Raw genomic sequence first — 17,650 nt, forward strand, 5'->3', positions numbered from 1 at the left:
CGAAGCCTATGACATCTACATCCCTTCCCTCATCAATCCACTTTGTCACCTCTTCAAAGAGTTGCATTAGGTTTGTAAGACATGACCTTCCTTGCACAAAACCATGCTACCTGTTACTAGAGTAATCAAAGATCTATCCCTAACCTCAACCTCGGCCATGTCCCTCTCCTTGGTGAATACCGATGCAAAGTACTCATTAAGAATCTCGCCCTCATTTTCTCTGACCCCACGCATATCTTTTCTCCTTTTTCCTTGAGTGGGCCGACCCTTTCCCTAATTACCCTCTTGTTCCCTTATATATGAATAAAAGCCTTTGGGCTGTTCCTTAACTCTGCTCGCTAAGGATATCTCATGACCCTTTTTAGTCCTCTTAATTTCTCATTTCAGATTGGTCATACATTCCTGATATTCTTCCAAAGCTTCCTCTGTCTTCAGTTGCCTAGACATTATGTGCGCATCCTTTTTCCTCTTAGCTAGTTTCACAATTTAACCTCTCATCCATGGTTCCTCATCTTGCCATTTCTATCCTCATTTTCACAGGAACATACCTCTCCTGAACTCTAATCAACCTCTCTTTAAAAGCCTCCCACATATCGAATGTGGATTTCCCTTCAAACAGTTGCTCCTAATCTACATTCCCCAGCTCCTGCCGTATTTTGGTATAGTTGGCCTTCCCCCAATTTAGCAGTCTTCCTTTAGGACCACGCTCGTCTTTGTCCATGCATATTCTAAACTTGTGGAATTGTGATCACTATTCCCAAAGTTGTCATTTACTGAAACTTCACCCACCTGGCCGGGCTCATTTGCCAACACCAGGTTCAATATGGCCCCTTCCCGAGTTGGACTGCTCTAGAAAACCCTCTTGGATGCTCCTTACAAATTCTGCTCTATCCAGACCACTAATACTAAGTGAATCCCGGTCAATGTTGGGAAAATTAAAATCTCCTATCACCACCACCCTGTTGCTGCTACATCAGACAAAATGTCTGAGAACAAATCCACCAGCTCTGAGCAAATTTACGATTTGATCCACAACCTGAGCTATAAATCTTCTCTAAAATCTCAAACTCATTTCTGTTTGCTCCTTAGAATGCATTAATGCATCTCTTCAATAGCTGGTTACACTGTACCTTTGAAGAGGTCAGCACAAGTAACTTTCCTACCAGACATTTCAAAAAGTGTTCAGTCACTCATTAAGGTATAGACGTTAAGTAGTAGAACACTAAAATTCTAGGTTGGGCACCCATGTTCAGGTAAGGCGCACCCAGATACCTAGGGAGTGTTGCTGAATAAAGCTTCCTTCACTATGGTCCCAGCAACGTTCCATAACCTCAACCTCAGAAGAATTTGACTATCAAGGTGATGTCCTTTCTGTTTCTTACAGCAACAGTCTTTCTTTTTGTCTGAGTGACACTGCCATCTCGTGTGATTTAGGGCTACTTTTGTGCTATGAATTTTATTCCCCTGATCTGGATTACAACTGCTCAGATTTATATTGTGTAGGATATTTCAAGTGCAAACGTAAAGGAAGTTGATTCTGTCATAAAGTGAGTTCCAAGTGCAAGCTTATGAATTTCGATGATTAGTACCTAATACCAACTGTATTAGTCACAAAAAGATGCTTGGCTATTATTCTAATACCTGAGCCCAAGTAATTGTAGGATTGGCACCTTGCCTTATATGTAATTGACCTGCCATCTGTTGGGACTACCCAAAGTTTATTTTCAAGTTATTGCAATAGGGTTTATCACAGCTGACACATGAAAAGCAATGATGAATATTGTTATCAGTGCCTACCTTAGCTGAGAGGAGCCTTCCAAAATGTGGAAAATGGAAGTAAGACACCTAAATAGTAGTGTGCTCTCTCCCAACCAACATGCCAAGTATGGAGAAACTATACACTCAGAACCAACTCTGATGGTCTTTATGTGTCGTTGTTATGTCTTATGCCAGACTCTTGAAAAAACCTGCTCTACTTAGAACCTGACAATAGCTGGAGACTCCCAGGAGGCCCGCAGAACTGCTTTAGCCAACAGCAAAGAAGGTTAGCTCAGAGTACAACGGGATCTAGATCAGATGGGCCAGTGGGCTGAGAAGTGGCAAATGGAGTTTAATTTAGATAAATGTGAGGTGCTGCATTTTGGAAAAGCAAATCAGAGCAGGACTTCTACACCTAGGGAGTGTTGCTGAATAAAGAGACCTTGGAGTGCAGGTTCATAGCTCATTGAAATTGGAGTCCCAGGTAGATAGGATAATGAAGGCAGCATTTAGTATGCCTTCCTTTATTGGTCAGCGCATTGAGTGTAGGAGTTGGGAGGTCATGTTGTGGCTGTGCAGGACATTGGTTAAACCACTGTTGGAATATTGTGTGCAATTCTGGTCTCCTTCCTATTGGAAGGATGGTGTGAAATTTGAAAGGGTTCAGAAAAGATTTACAAAGATGTTGCCAGAGTTGGAAGATTTGAGCTATAGGGAGAGGTTGAATAGGCTGGGGCTGTTTTCCCTGGAGCATCGGAGGCTGGGGGGTGACCTTATAGAGATTTATAAAATCATGAGGAGCATAGATAGGATAAATAGAGAAGGTCTTTTCCCTGGGGTGGGGGGAATCCAGAACTAGAGGTCATAGGCTTAAGGTGAGAGGGGAAAGATATAGAAGAAACCTAAGTGGTAACTTTTTCATGCAGAGGATGATGTGTGTATGGAATGAGCTGCCAGAGGAAGCAATGGAGGTATCTAAAAAGCATTTGGGTGCGTATATGAAAAGGAAGGGTTTAGAGGGATATGGGCCAAATGCTGGCAAATGGGTCGAGATTAGGTTAGGATATCTGGTCAGCATGGGCGAGTTGGACTGAAGGGTCTGTTTCCATGCTGTACATCTCTATGACTATCTTGAAAGTAGTGTGGTAGGTCCAACATCACTGTTAACTTCAGCCTTTGACCAACCAAAATAGAATCACCAAACATTTTAAGAGTTTTTTTTATCTCTATAGTTTCTTGATGAGGTGTTGAAGAGAGTGTGCAAACCTTCAACGAACTAATTTGCTCGATCATTGAAGCACCACCTTCCCTATGTGTGCAATATGGTTGATAAGCCCATCAAAACACAGTCAAAGGAAGTCATTCTACGTGCTAGGTGATTGCCTAAGCAGCATAGCTACGTGGTTATATTCTAAGTATTGTTGAATGAAAAACCTGTTTTGTCAAAGCTTTTTATCTTGCATTCGTCAAAGCAACAGGGTGTAACATTGATATATAAGAGACGGTTACTGACTTTGTTTGGCAAGTGTACTCTGATCGGTGGTGATATTGTCATGGAAGATGCACTAGTTAGTCATTATTAACATTTAACTGTTGAGTTTTGTTTAAATTTTAAACAAAGGTATTTTGACTCTAGTCAAGGCAATACCCTGACAATTGAACTCTAGGGTGCTTGCACCTATTTTAAAATGGAAGACTGTGTGTGTATGTGCCCTTTCCATCTCCCAAATCCCCTGTGTATTAGTGCATGTAGCTTCCAGTGGGAGCACATGTGCCATATTGTGAACATGACTCATGACTATAAATTGATTGTGAGCATAATTATTTGAACACTCTGGTTTGTGCAGTAAATGTCCAATTGCAGAGTCAGATCTAATATTGCACACTTGAGTTTTAACAGTACAACCTGCATGTGTACCTTTTATTGTGAATGTGCCACTATCAGTCATAATTAACTGGTACATTCTCCACATCAGCATTTAACCAATCAGTACAATTGCCAATCAGTTGTTGCCCTTCTGTCAGTACAAATGTTCTTTCCCCTTAACTTTGGTATTTCTTGCGAATTGTCCAGATGAGTACAAGAAAAAAAAGCATTGACAAAATGAGATGCCAATGACAAATTGGTACAAATTAGCCCTTTGTATCAGTCAAGTATTTTGTGATTCACACCCATGTTGTTGGGTTACTTTTGTTTCTGATAATTGATAGTGCCTTTGTTTTTTTTCTTTCAGCTACAACTTTTGGCATAGCACTTCCATCATGGATTGTAGACCAGAAGAACTCCATGCTGGTACGTTACAATTCAGAAACTACAATACATAAATACTCAATTCATCTTTCCACCTGTAAAATTCTGTGGTTGATTTGAATTGTGGAAGTTCTAGATGAAGCTTGTATTGAATAATTGGCACTGTTAAAAGCATCAATTAAGATCACAGGTTATAAACTATGCAGCAGCCACATAGATATTTGGTATTTTCAGATGGTAAAGACCTCTTCAATGATTTTTTTTGTAATAACTCAACAATGACTTGCCTGAAAACGAGTGTGGCTTTCCTTTCCTTTGAGAATTGATCTGTCAATTAAAGCTCCCAAATTTGTTTTCAAGAACCGATTTCTAGCATTGTAGGAACCTTGGTATAGACTGTCTGTTGGAACCTAGATGTGTGCTTTAGTGAACATTTCTTTGAGAGTAGGGTATGCTTACTGCAAAGAAATTCAACTTAGTTGAGTGATTTGAAAAGTTTTTGCCTTGTGTCAGCATATTTAAACAATAGGAACCTAGTGTTTCAAGTTGTAACGAAGTAGTTGGGAAGCTGACACCACTGATTTGGGCCTAGTAGATGTGCTGTTTAAATCTGTTATTTTGATTTTTGGATAGGAAACAAAATCAATGTCTTTGTGCACATTAAAGATTCTAACAAGAAACTAACTTGTTTAATTTTACATTTTGTAGGTTTTGGCTGTGTATGGGTTTGCATTCATGGTGATCCTTCCGGTGGTTGTGGTGAGTCTTTAATATCAGTTTGAATGTATTCATATCTTCGTGCGCTCAGATGAATTTTTTTTGTTCTGAAGCCAAACCATCTTGTGGAATTTTACTTGCGCTTTGGTTGAATTTTCATGGTAGATCCATGTGTAGCAATAAACATGAAATGTCTTTTTTATTTTTCTTCACATAAACAGGGAACGTGGTGGTACCGTTCTGTTCGATACAGTGGAGACCAGATTCTTATTCACACCACACAGCTGTACATGCATTTTATGAACAGGACTCCAAATATGAACATGAAACGTAAGTGACTAAGTTTGATATTTTTAACTTCTTTAATCTTGCACTGTTAGCTTGTCTTTGAGGCATCGTCATGTTGATTACAAGTAATTATAAGCCCTAGGTTATCCAAATGAACAGTTATATTAATGAATCCTTTTATATTTCAAGTTTGTTTTATGGCCATTTTACCCCCTCATTTGAAGTAATTTTTCTACACTGTAGGTCCCTGTGTATCACTAGCCATTTAGACTTCCAAAAAATTATTTACTTGAATCAGTAGCCCTCTGTTTATCTAGGGTACAGCACCTTTCCTTTCAATGCACCTTTTATTTTGCCTGTTTTAAAGAGCATTACTTTTGAAGAGAGTGTGGGATATGTTTCTCCCAAACTTCTGTAGAGCGCTGCTGTTATTTATTGAGGATGTACATATGACTAAGATTCTTTTGTTTTATTAATTGAAGTAATGAGATAAACTTGCTGCTGCTTGGTTAAGTCAAGAAAGCAGTGTGGAAGGCTGAGGGGTGACCTTATAGAGGTTTATAAAATCATGAGGGATATGGATAGGGTAAGTAGATAATGTCTCTTCCCTGGGGTGGGAGAGTCCAAAACCTAGAGGGCATAGGTTTAAGGTGAGAGGGGGAAGATTTAAAAGGGACCTATGGGGCAGCTATTCACACAGGGTGTGGTGCATGAATGGAATGAGCTGCCAGAGGAAGTGGTGGAGGCTGGTACAATTACAACATTTAAAAGGCAACTGGATGAGTATATGAATAGGAAGGGTTAGTGGGATTTGTGCCAAGTGCTGGTAAATGGGATTAGATTAATTTAGGATAGCTGGTCAGCATGGGCGAGTTGGACTGACGGGTCTGTTTCCATGCTGTACATCACTATAACTCTACTTGGCCTCTCTTCAGTGGTTCTTAATTTTTGATCTAAGACAAGGCATTACTAAGGAACCTGCCGTAAGCATACTTTCCCCACTTGGCTGTTCCAATATTACCAGATATTTGTAACTATACCAGAATAATAAATTTAGTTTAAGTTTAGCTAATCGATTGGAATAGTCCATTAATCACATTACAGGGGTAGAGAGGGATAAATAGATTAACTAAAGACTGACTGGTCTAATCCCATGCATGGATGTGTTTCTTAAAATCAATAGTTTAACATCAAATTAGTAAACATTTAGAATTTCATCATAATCAAGAACAACTGGCAAGGATATGTTGATGGAAAGTCATGTTTGTTCAGTCTAGTATTTATTGAGCACATTACGGATTGGGTGTTAACTATTATGCTTAGCACCCAACGTTATAAAACATCCCTTGAGTTAATGGATAAAACAGACTCCAGAGATGCTGTGAAATTTTGGGAAGTAGCCAATGAGGTGCCTGAGTGGAGGTTAGTGTGTTTAAAAAAAAGGTTTTTTTTTGTAACAAGAAATGGAGCATGTTAAACACAATATTTGACTAGGTTGCCCCAAAAGTGAAAGACTTAGGATGTTATTGATGAACAGTGAGGAAAATTGGAAGATCCTTCAGAAATGGGTGTCCAAATTAACAGCAAAGCAAAATGTTGTGGATATTGAATATCTGAAGTGAAAACCGTGCAAGGATCATTCACAAGGTCAAGCAATAACCTTGGGGAGAGAGAGAGAGGCAGACAGACAGACAATGTTAAAGCTTCGGGTTGATGACCTTTCAGATTAACAGAATAGGACAATTGACACATACGGTTTGTGGACAAATGTGAATGAATGCGTTTTTAAAAAAATGGAGAATGACAATGTATGAATATAGTATGGTACTCCTGACTGGTAGGGAATGACTAGTGGGGTACTGCAGGGAGCTTGCTATTCACAATACGTGTTAATGATTTAGATGCCATATCTCCAAATTTGCAGATAGTGAAAGGTGGCAGATATGCAGTTAGGATGCAGAAAAGCTTCAGTGCAATTTTGACAAGTGGGCAAGTACATGGCAGATGCAGTATAATTTGGATAAATGTGAAGTTATCCACTTTATTACAAAAACAGGAAGTCAGATTATCTGAATCGTAACAGATTGGGAAAGGGGAAGTGCAGTAAGATCTGGGTGTCCTCGTACACCAGTCACTGAAAGTAAACAGGTGCAGCAGGTGGTGAAGAATGCTTTCATTGTGGGAGAGCTTGAGTACAGGAGCAGGGATGTCTTGCTGAAATTGTACAGGGCATTGGTATGGCCGCACCTGGACAGTTGTATGCAATTTTGGCTTCCTTCTCTGCAGAGGGATGCTCTGGCTATTGAGAGAGTGCAGCAAAAGTTTATCAGACTGATTCCTGGGATGGCAGAACTAATGTATGGAGAGAGATTGGATTGACTAGGACTATATTCATTGGATTTGATAATAAACTCTGAAAGAAACCTGTAAACTCCTAACCGATTAGACAGGATAGGTGCAGAAAGCATGTTCTTAATGGCTGGGGAGTGCAGAACCAAGGCTCTCAATCTTAAAGAGTAAGGAATAGGCAGTGTAAGACAGTGATGAGAAAATTCTTCACCCAGAGTAGAATTCTCTGCTACAGGAGGCTTTGGAGAGCATAAGTTTGAAGACTTTCAAGAAAGATGCAGTTATAGTTATTAGCACTAAAAAGATCAAAGCATTTGGGTAAAAAGCAGGAATCAGGTTCGAAGTTAGATGATCAACTGTGATTACATCGAGTGGCAGAGCAAACTCGAAAGACTGAATTTATATTCCTTGATTTAATACATTCTCTACTTTAATACATAGAAGGAAAGGCGAGATGCAGAATTATTTTGTAGTGGAGAGTTTTGAAGAGATTCAAATGTTTTCAACCCTCATTTTTTTGATGGGAATGGAGATTGACTATTTTATCTGGGTGCAGAATAATAATGAGAGATTAATTAAAGTTTGAGATTTCTTGATGTTGAGACTCATTACAATATATGGAATGCTTGGTCATGTGTTTGAGGCAGGGATCATTCACTCTTCTAAAGGAAATGAGGAAATATTTGAATTAAAACTGGATGCGGGATATTAAGATTAATTTTGGGGCTCGTCAGTTATAGAGATCCAATGAGTTCTGTAGTTTAGGACTTTAATGAAATGCGCGCCAAATGTATAATACTTATTCTATTCACTTCTGATGTCAGGTTTAATTTCCCCAGCCACCTGTCTCTGTACCTCTTAATTTTGATTGATCTCTTACAATTTTTCCTTCACCTGGCAGGCCTTATAATGGTGTTGACTGCTGCCTTTGAGTTTGATCCACGCAGTAATAAAGAAGCAGTCATGAGACCAACAGACAATGTTGAAATACCTCAGGTAAGATCCCTGTGAAGTTGACTCTGTCAGAACTTGGTGATATATGGTTTTGTGCTTCTGATTCTCAAATGCTTTCCAGAGCCTTAGATAGTGAGATTGCAAACATGACGAAGGTAGTTTGATGAGTTAGGGGCGTAATCTCACAACAAAGTGGGAAATCAAATGTGCTCATCATCTCTGCAGGAGGAGCAGTCAATAGACCAGTTGAAATTGAGGTTTTCACACAGTGTGAATTACAATATTTGGCAGTGTCCATACTCTTAGAATCCCTACAGTGTGGAAATAGGTTATTTGGCCCAACTAGTCCGCACTGACCCTCCGAAGAGTATCCCACCCAGACCCATTCCCCTACCCAATTATTTTACATTTCCCTTGGCTAATGCACCTAACCTACACATCCCTGAACACTATACAAAATTTAGCATGGCCAATTCACCTAACCTGCACATCTTTGGACTGTGGGAGGAAACCCACGCAGACATAGGGAGAATATGCAGACTTCACACAGACAGTCGCCTGAGGCTAGAATCAAACCCAGATCCCTGGCACTGAGGCAGCAGTGCTAACCACTGAGCCACCGTGCCACCCCTTAACATTAAACATTGGCGCCTATTCGTGTAATTTGCATTTTGTACTTCAGCCATTTGTCGCTACCCAAATGATACAAGTAATGGTTCACTGTGTCATAGAGATGTAGTTTGTTGGAACCAGATTGAGAATTTCATCAGTTTGGATTGGGTTTTCTGATGATGTCAAGGCCAGGTTCCAGTGTATAAAGAATACCATTTTTTGCATTCCTCGTAAAATACATTTCAAGTAAGATTCACAATGCAATGTAAAGATATTTTACATTTGCAACAAGTTCATGTTCCTTCAGTAAAATTCGTTCTATTGCAGGTGTTTTTTAAAAAAAAATTTTTCTCTCATGGCAGCTTATTCGGGAACTTGGTAATGTTAATGAGAAGAAGAAGGAGCTTCCATTTTGTTTACCATACAGCGTAAAGTCCAGGGTTCTGCTTCTTGCACATCTTTCCAGGTTGGAAATTTCACAAACACTGGAAGAAGGTAATAAGGCAATTCATAAGACTGTGTATGGGATGGAATGTGGGAGGGTAAGAGATGGTGGAACCACTTTTAACTTTCATACAAGAGTGAAAGGATTGTCAATGGTCCACTCAAAAGCATTTCGCATTCCTTGATTTACGTGTAGGTTGCATTTATGAACATATGAACAAAGAGGGTTGCTCTACCAATTAGTATGATCTTGGATGACCTTACTGTAACCTCCAAATCTGCAATCCTGCCCAGGCACCCCATGCTTACCAACAGTCTATGCATCTCGGTCTTAACAATATTCAAAGACTTTATTTCCACCACCTTTGCAGGAAGAATTCCAAAGACACTCAATATGAGAGACACAGACTATGCTGTTCAATTGCTAGTTACTAGTCAGTTTGTTAAAAAGGTAAAAATCTTAGCATTTCAAAATGTTTCTATTTGCCTGAGAAGGTAAGCACAAGTTGAACATTTAGCAGACCCATTATAGTCAGCGGAACTTTGCAAATTTGACTCAGGGTGTGACCAGTTTTGTGGGTGAGGCTGAATTTGGGCAAACTGAGTTTTGAATCACCATAAACGATGTTGCGAATGAGCTGAAGTTTTTTGGAGGCATTACTGGCTTCAGTTTTAAATTTCCTATTCTTTGCTCCTGGTTCATCTGTTGCATAGAAATCTGCTTACAAAACATAAGGAAACTTGATTCGGCAATCTGTTGAACTTCTCCATTTCAGGAAGTGCTCTTAAAAAGGTTAATTAGAAATTTATTGTTCAGTGAAATCTGCCTCTAGGTGGGCAGTTATTTTAACATTCCCTGATTTTCTTCATTTTAAAAAAAAGGCTTCCTGGGTAAATGCCAGCAGGAAATAATTGGCTGTTTAAAAATAATAAATGTTCCTGTTTCTTACAATATTTGAGCTAATCTTTAACATAGCTTGCATGCTTTGCTTGTATGATAGCATTGTAAATGCAAGGCTAATTAAATAGATAGCCACGAATGAGTGAATTATTTTCTTATTTAACCTTCTGTTTAGCCTGTGAGATTGGATCCCATGTTACTCTGTATTCTTTGCTCCTTTCCCGATTTTGTTGTGCCCAACCTATTCATTGCCAACTGATATATATCCCTATCCCCACTATAATAGAAACTGCATTAATTTGCTTTTAGTGCTCTCAACTCCCTTTCCAACTATTAAAGTCTAGCCTGAAATTATCTTTAATTTCATCTCCACTGCCAGGAATCTCAAACATTTTATGCTGCAGTTCTCAAAGGGTGATTAGCTAGAAGCACTTGCAGTTTTATACTGTAAATTTTGGTCACATTAGGAATGCTGCAAGTCAGAGCAGCATTGATTCCAACCCAGAAACCTGAGCACATAATCCAGGCTGCTAGTTCAGTGGAGTGATAAGGGAGTGCTGCATTACTAGAGTGAGGTAATTTCTGATGTGAAGAAAAGATTTCATGGCAGTACTTGACTAAAAGCATGAGAGTTGATCTGGCCAACATTTATCGCTTCACCAATATTATCAAAAACATTCCTAAAATTTGCTTACTTGCTATTTGGCACTTTGCTAGTGAATTTCCCTCCTTTTATACCAGTGACTTTACTGCCTTAAAATAGTACTTATTTGACAAGGCAAATCATTTTAGCTCAGGGAAGGAACTTGAATGAGAGGAAGTTGAAGGAAGCATTTCAAAGATTTCCTAAAGGCCTCCTTCAAGAAATACAACATAGATATAATGTGAGAGACCCTTGTTCAGAAGAAACTGACTTGGATGAAACTCCTTTATGAAGGGATAATTCTTTTGAGATTACCTGTCAGCCGCAGGAAGTGCAGGGAAAAAAATACTGAAGAAAGGAATGCCAGCTATCTCAAGGCGAAACACTTATTTACTAAATGTGTGGTCAGAGATGCGGCTCTAGGACCAGGCTCATCAGTCAAACCAACCTACAAACACATGAACAGTGATCACAAGTGAATGCCGATGATGATTTGACTCAAAAGCTGTTTGCGTTATCTGAGAATTGAAAGGTGCACATTCTTTAAATTGGAAATTATATTAGAAGTTATACAAGGCTTCCAAATATCATGCAGAATTATAAACTATTTATTATTACATTGTGTTAGAAAGGAAATTGGATTAACATTGATTTGCTGCTTCTGTACTCGTGATACTTGCCTTTTAAAAGATCTTAACTATTTGAGTATTGAGAATAAATACTAACCTCCAAATTATTTTCTTTCAACAAGATTATTGGTTTGTTATACGCAAGTGTCCTACTCTTCTTCAGGAAATGATCAATGTTGGCTGCCAGCTGACTATGATGGCCAACACCAGGGGAGGTAAGTGCTTCTTAATGTTAATTAATACAGGTCATTGAACTGTAAAGTGCTTTTCGTTAATGCGAATTCACTATAATACAATTGAATTGGGGACGCTATTTTTAAAGCATGTATTAGTTAATACGTGATTCCATTTGTTTAACCGGTGCTGCTATTACGCACTTTTCTGGGAACACTGGTTTGCATGAGAACGGAACTACCACGTTATAGAACCAACGGTAGTAAGTATAAGTAATTCTACTTTCATCTAAGTTCTTGGAAGGAGATTGGAACAAAGGGAGAGAAAGAAGAAAAGATTATTTTGATTTTAATGTGGGTTTTGAGTTTCTTTATGCAATATATCTGGTTGTCATGAGATAGTATAGAGCTAAAGTATTAAAGGACATAGAGCAGTTTCAAAAAAAGTCCCATTCTGTTGAAACTTTGGTCTTGCATTTGATTAGGCCAATTGGTTGTCAAGTGGATTCTGGGAGAGGTGTTACTGTGGAGATTGCAGATGTTAATGATAGCTAGTTAACTGCCAGATGTCTAAATTTCAAAACCAGTAAGGTTGACTTTGGGTAGGGCATTGCCCTGAGAAGTGAGCCAATGACTGACTCAATTATTTTGTTAAGTTGAAACGGGTGCAGTGTGGTACATATTCTTTTTGTTTGCAAAGGACAGGAGTCTGTGTATAGACATACATAGCTTATAGTATATGAGTGCTGTACAATCCTAAATAACAAAAAGCTACAGATGCTGGAAATCTGAGATAGAAGCTGAAATTGCTGGAGAAACTTAGCATGTTTGGTAGCATCTGTGGAGAGAAAGCACAGCCAATGTTTCAGATCCAATGACCCTTCAGAAGAATTCTATGGAAAGGACACTGGACCCAAAACACTAACTTTTTCTCTTCACAGATGCTACCAGACTTGCTGAGTTTCTCCAGCAATTTCTGTTTTTGTGCCACAATCTTGAATTGGCTGACAGTATAATTCTTCATATATGATTTGGATGTGAACATAGGAGGTGTAGTTAGTAAATTCGCAAATGACACTGAAATTGGAAGTGTAGTGATCAGTGAAGAAGATTATCTCAGAGTGCAGTGAGATCTTGATCAGATGGGCCAATGGGCAGATGGAGTTTAGTTTAGATAAATGTGAAGTACTGCATTTTGGAAAGGCAAATCAGGGCAGAACTTCTACACATAATGATAAGGTCCTGGGGAGGGTTGCTGAACAAAGAGACCTTGGAATGCAGTTCATACTTCCTTGAAAGTGTAGTTGCAGGCACATAGGAGAGTGAAGAAGATGTTTAGTATGTTTTCCTTTATTGGTCAGAGCATTGAGTATAGAAATTGGGAGGTCATGGTTAAAAGGATGTTGCCAGAGTTGAAGGGTTTGAAATATAGGGAGAAGGTGAATAGGCTGGGCTGCTTTCTCTGGAGCATCAGAGGCTGTAGAGGCTGTAGACCTTGTCGAGGCTTATAAAATCATGAGGAGCACGAATTGGGGTGAGTAGGCAAAGTCTTTTCCCGGGGGAGTCCAGAACTAGAGGGCATAGGTTTAGTGTGATAGGGTAAAATATAAAAGGGACGTAAGGGATAACTTTTTCACACCGAGGGTGATATGTGTATGGAATGAGCTGCCAGAGGAAGTGGTGAAGGCTGGTACAATTACAACATTTAAATGGCCTCTGGATACGCATTTGAATAGGACAGGTTTCGAGAGTTATGGGCCAAGTGCTGGCAAATGAGACTAGATTAATTTAGGATAACTGGTCAGCATGGACGAGTTGGGCTGAAGGGTTTTTTTCTCTGCTGTACATTGCTATGACTCTATGATCCAACAAATATAGTCCAGGTGCAGAATTTGTATGAATTTTACAAACATGAGCTGCTTAAGTACAGTCAGTAACTTGTCGTGAATGGCCACATAGCTTTGCAGTTTGATACAATCTTGCCAGTCTTTGGGGTGTACAGTCTATGTACTTGGTATAATGCTGGAACTGAATTTCATATAGCACCTCACTCATTATCTAATAGGCAGAATATCTTTTTGATTTGATACATTTGTGATACTACTGCAAAGTAATAGTGTGAGGGTGAAATGTTCTGTTTTCATTTGTTATTGAAGCAAAATATTATGGATGCTGGAAATCTGAAAAAAACCAAGAATGCTGTAGAAACTTGGCAAGTCTGGTAGCATTTGTGGAGAGCAAATCACAGTCTGTTCTGAAGAAGAGTCATACCGAGATAGAAATATTAGCTTGCTTTCTGCACAGATGCTACCAGACCTACCGGATTTGTTTATATTTGTTTCACATTGCTCTATTCTGTGCAGACAGAGAATATGCACACATTTTGTCTGTTTCAACTCAACAAAATAGGTGACAGCTGTTTGCTGGTTAATTTCCTAGGGCAATGTCTGGTCCTATCAGTAAACTTGCTTTTGTTTGAAATCTAGACTCTGCCTGGCAATTAACTATCAGTCATCAAAAACATGCATTTTCCTTACAATGCTGGTACCAATCAGAGTCCAATTTGTCAATCAATTTGTACACTTCTGTCATTATAAATGTTGGTTTTCCCATAATTGTTAATCTTGCAAATTGAAAACTGGTAAAAAAATTGTTATGTTTTTGAGCAATAATTTATATATATGGCTTAGAGACATGCAAATTAAGTATTATTTTGACTTTTATTAGGAATCCATGCTCCCCGTTTGGAGACCATTGAGAACTGTATGAAACTGTCTCAAATGTTGGTGCAGAGCCTGTGGGAGTCTAAATCTCCTCTGCTTCAGCTTCCACTCTTTGAAGAAGAGCACCTGAAATACTGTTTGTCTAAGAAGGTAATAAGTTGTTCATACTGCTAAAAATATCAGGCTATGGATTGTGGAGATCTGAATCTGTAAAGTACATGTATCGCAGCTGAATCCATCTAACATAAGTCAGCAAAGTCTAAATTATAAAGATAAGACTCATTTTTCTGGTGCTTTGCAGGCATTTTGAGAAATGTTTCAAACTCTTAATTCTGAGAGGCTAGTTAGGATAGTCATATAGATTCATGAAGGAACTGATGTACTTTAATCATTCTGTGGTGCTTTTTAAAAAAAAATTGTCAAGGTGGTGAAAGGAAAGCTTGGTGAGATTTTTAAAAACTAACAAAATAATAAATTGTCTTTTCTTCATCTATATTTGAATTTGCAAACTTTGCCAACATTAATTCACGTACAATCAAGTTTTGGCTCGTGTACCATTCAAGATGGATGCAATTTGTTTAATATTAATCTTTCTGGTTTTAGATATAACTAATTATGAGAATAATTAAGTTGGTTAAAAAATGTTTTTGACTGTGCAACATGTTTAGGATATCAAATGCATAAGTGCCCTTCAATAAATAAAAGTAAAGCTTGCAACTATTGAATACTGATAGATTCCCAGAATTAATGCAGTGACTTTTAGAGCATTTATTTTGAGTAACAGTTGTTCAAGTATATCTGATTGGCCAGAAATTATTTTGTTCAAGCTTTAACCTCAAATTATTGTATAGTTACACCAGCATGTCAAGTGTACAGGCTCAATTAGAGGATGTTCTTTTCATGTTCGCTTTCACAGGGTTTATGTGTGGTATTCAAACAAATTTTTTTTTTAAAAAGTCTTTAATCATGTTAAATGGACCAGTTTGTAAAATGTTCTGCTTTGTGCAAGCATACCCTTCATTTACTATGTTGACTTAGATTGTTTGGCTGATGCCTTGTTGTGGTGGATGACAGAAATGTGCTTTTAGAAGGGAACAAACTATGATCTATGCTAATGTAAAATGCATCAAATCTTTAAGATCTCAGTACAGAGGAGTGCATGTTCACAATCTTTCATACCAAGTCAACTTGAACTGTAGCAACCTCCACCCCCCCAGCCCCATTATAATTGTATATTCATGAGTATAGTATTACAGCATATTGATCTGAATGAAATATTTCATGCAGTATATTGGTAGCAATAATATCTATTGGTGACAGCACTGATTTTACTTGCCATACATGAATGCTGTTACACATCTGCAGTTTATAAAAACTAGAGTTCTGTTTTTCTCACTTAATCTGACAGTACAAAGTCCGAACAATTCAGGATCTGGTTAGTATGAAAGATGCTGATCGTCGTAATATGTTGCGTTTTCTGAGTGAAGAGAAATATGAGGAGGTCCTGGCAGTACTTGGGAACTTTCCTCACGTTACCATGAAGATAAAACTGCAAGGTATGGAACAACTGGAAATGTCTTGATCTGAATGTGCAACCCTGTTGGGAGAATTGCAAATTAGTGTAGTCTTTAAAGTAGTCCATTATTAAGTAGTATTGAATATTGAAAAGTCAGTTAATGATAATTGTCACAACTAATTTATAGGATGTGGGCTTCAGTAGTTAGGTTTTGCATGCTTGTGCTAAACGTCATTTGTAAATTATGAAGCCACACTTATAGTCCATTTTTAAGCTAAATGGGATGTGAATTGTTTTTATTTTTTCCCCAGCATTGTGTTTTGCAACTTAAGACCTTACCTACTTTTTTGTTTTGATATTTTAAATACCTTTCACTTGTATTCCTAATGTTATGAAATTAGCATCAATGAAATAGACGCATGTCGCATGGCCCAGTAAGATCATGCAGTATTTACAAATAAGTATGATATATGCCCTATGATGATCCAGATTTTTCCAGTATTCTGCTCCCCAAAGTCGAACTATCTAAAATCAAAGGTTAGCTTTCAAAAAATGCGCAAATCATTCTTTTTCTGTGGTGCAAAAAACTCTTTCACCTCATCATGTCTACATCAGTTATCAAACATTGATTTATTCTGACCCCATTTTTCAGCAATTCATCTACAACCTTATATGCTATAGAATTTCAAGTGTTCATCTAAATAGTTCTTAAATATCTTGAGGTTCCTGCCTCTACCATCCTTTTACACTGACTTCCAGATACTGAGTGAAAAAGATTTTCCTTCAATCCCCTCTAAACTTCTTGCTCCTTATCTTAAAAAACTTTGCTCTGGTTGCTGATCACTCTACTAGGGAGAAACACTTCTCCTAATCTGTCTTGTCTATGCCTCTCAGAACTTTATACATCTCAGACGGATTCCCCTCCTTCGTCGTCTTTGTTCTGAGGATAACAACCCCAGCCTACCTAGTTGAATTACCCAGCAGAAGCAACATCTCAGTAACTCTTTGTATCCTCACTACTGCAATAGCCCAACTAATGTTATATAAGTATATCATAACCTCCTTGCTGTTGTATTCAATGCCTTGACCAATGAAGGCAATTATCCTAAATGCTGTCTTAACCATCTTATCTATTAGCCTTGCTGCCTTCAAGAATCTTCACAAATGGGCATTCATACCATGGTCTCTCCAATCCTCTGCGTTTCCTAGGATCCCACAGTTCAACATGTGCTCTTTTGCCATGTTAGTCCTTGTATAATACATCATCTCCCACTTTTCATGGTTAAATTTTATTTGGCACTATTCAGCTCCTTGTATTGTCCTGTAGTCTGACTTCTTGCTATTTACCTGCCCACCAACTTTCATGTCATCTGCAAACTTACTATTCATACCTTCTCTTGCCTTCGTACTTAGATCATTAATGTACACAACAAACAGCGAGTCTTGTGGTATACACAGGCTTCCAATCACAAAAACAAGCTGTTTCCTGCCACTAAGCCAATTTTGGATCCAGTTTGCCAAATTTCCCTGGATTCAGTGGGCTCTTGTATTCTTAGCCAATTGGGCATATGAACCCTTGTCAAAAGCCCTACTGAGGTCTATGTAAACTACATGAACTGCACTACCCTCATTTACACATTGCGTCATCTCTTTGAAAAATTCAGTCAAATTTATTAGATGTGATCTCCCCAT

General features: G+C 38.4%; 1 protein-coding gene across 1 annotated transcript in view; it reads left to right on the forward strand.

Moving 5' to 3' along the window:
- Positions 1-17,650, forward strand: part of sec63 (SEC63 homolog, protein translocation regulator) — a 114,832-nt gene that overhangs the window by 57,701 nt on the left and 39,481 nt on the right. Inside the window, exons 6-13 of the mRNA XM_072552479.1 lie at positions 3,993-4,051; positions 4,718-4,768; positions 4,948-5,056; positions 8,265-8,359; positions 9,292-9,424; positions 11,669-11,761; positions 14,447-14,592; positions 15,851-15,998. Coding sequence (XP_072408580.1) covers positions 3,993-4,051; positions 4,718-4,768; positions 4,948-5,056; positions 8,265-8,359; positions 9,292-9,424; positions 11,669-11,761; positions 14,447-14,592; positions 15,851-15,998 — 834 coding nt within the window. The remainder of the gene's footprint in view (positions 1-3,992; positions 4,052-4,717; positions 4,769-4,947; positions 5,057-8,264; positions 8,360-9,291; positions 9,425-11,668; positions 11,762-14,446; positions 14,593-15,850; positions 15,999-17,650) is intronic.

This window comes from Chiloscyllium punctatum, chromosome 3, assembly GCF_047496795.1.
Source record: "Chiloscyllium punctatum isolate Juve2018m chromosome 3, sChiPun1.3, whole genome shotgun sequence".
Taxonomy (NCBI): domain Eukaryota; kingdom Metazoa; phylum Chordata; class Chondrichthyes; order Orectolobiformes; family Hemiscylliidae; genus Chiloscyllium; species Chiloscyllium punctatum.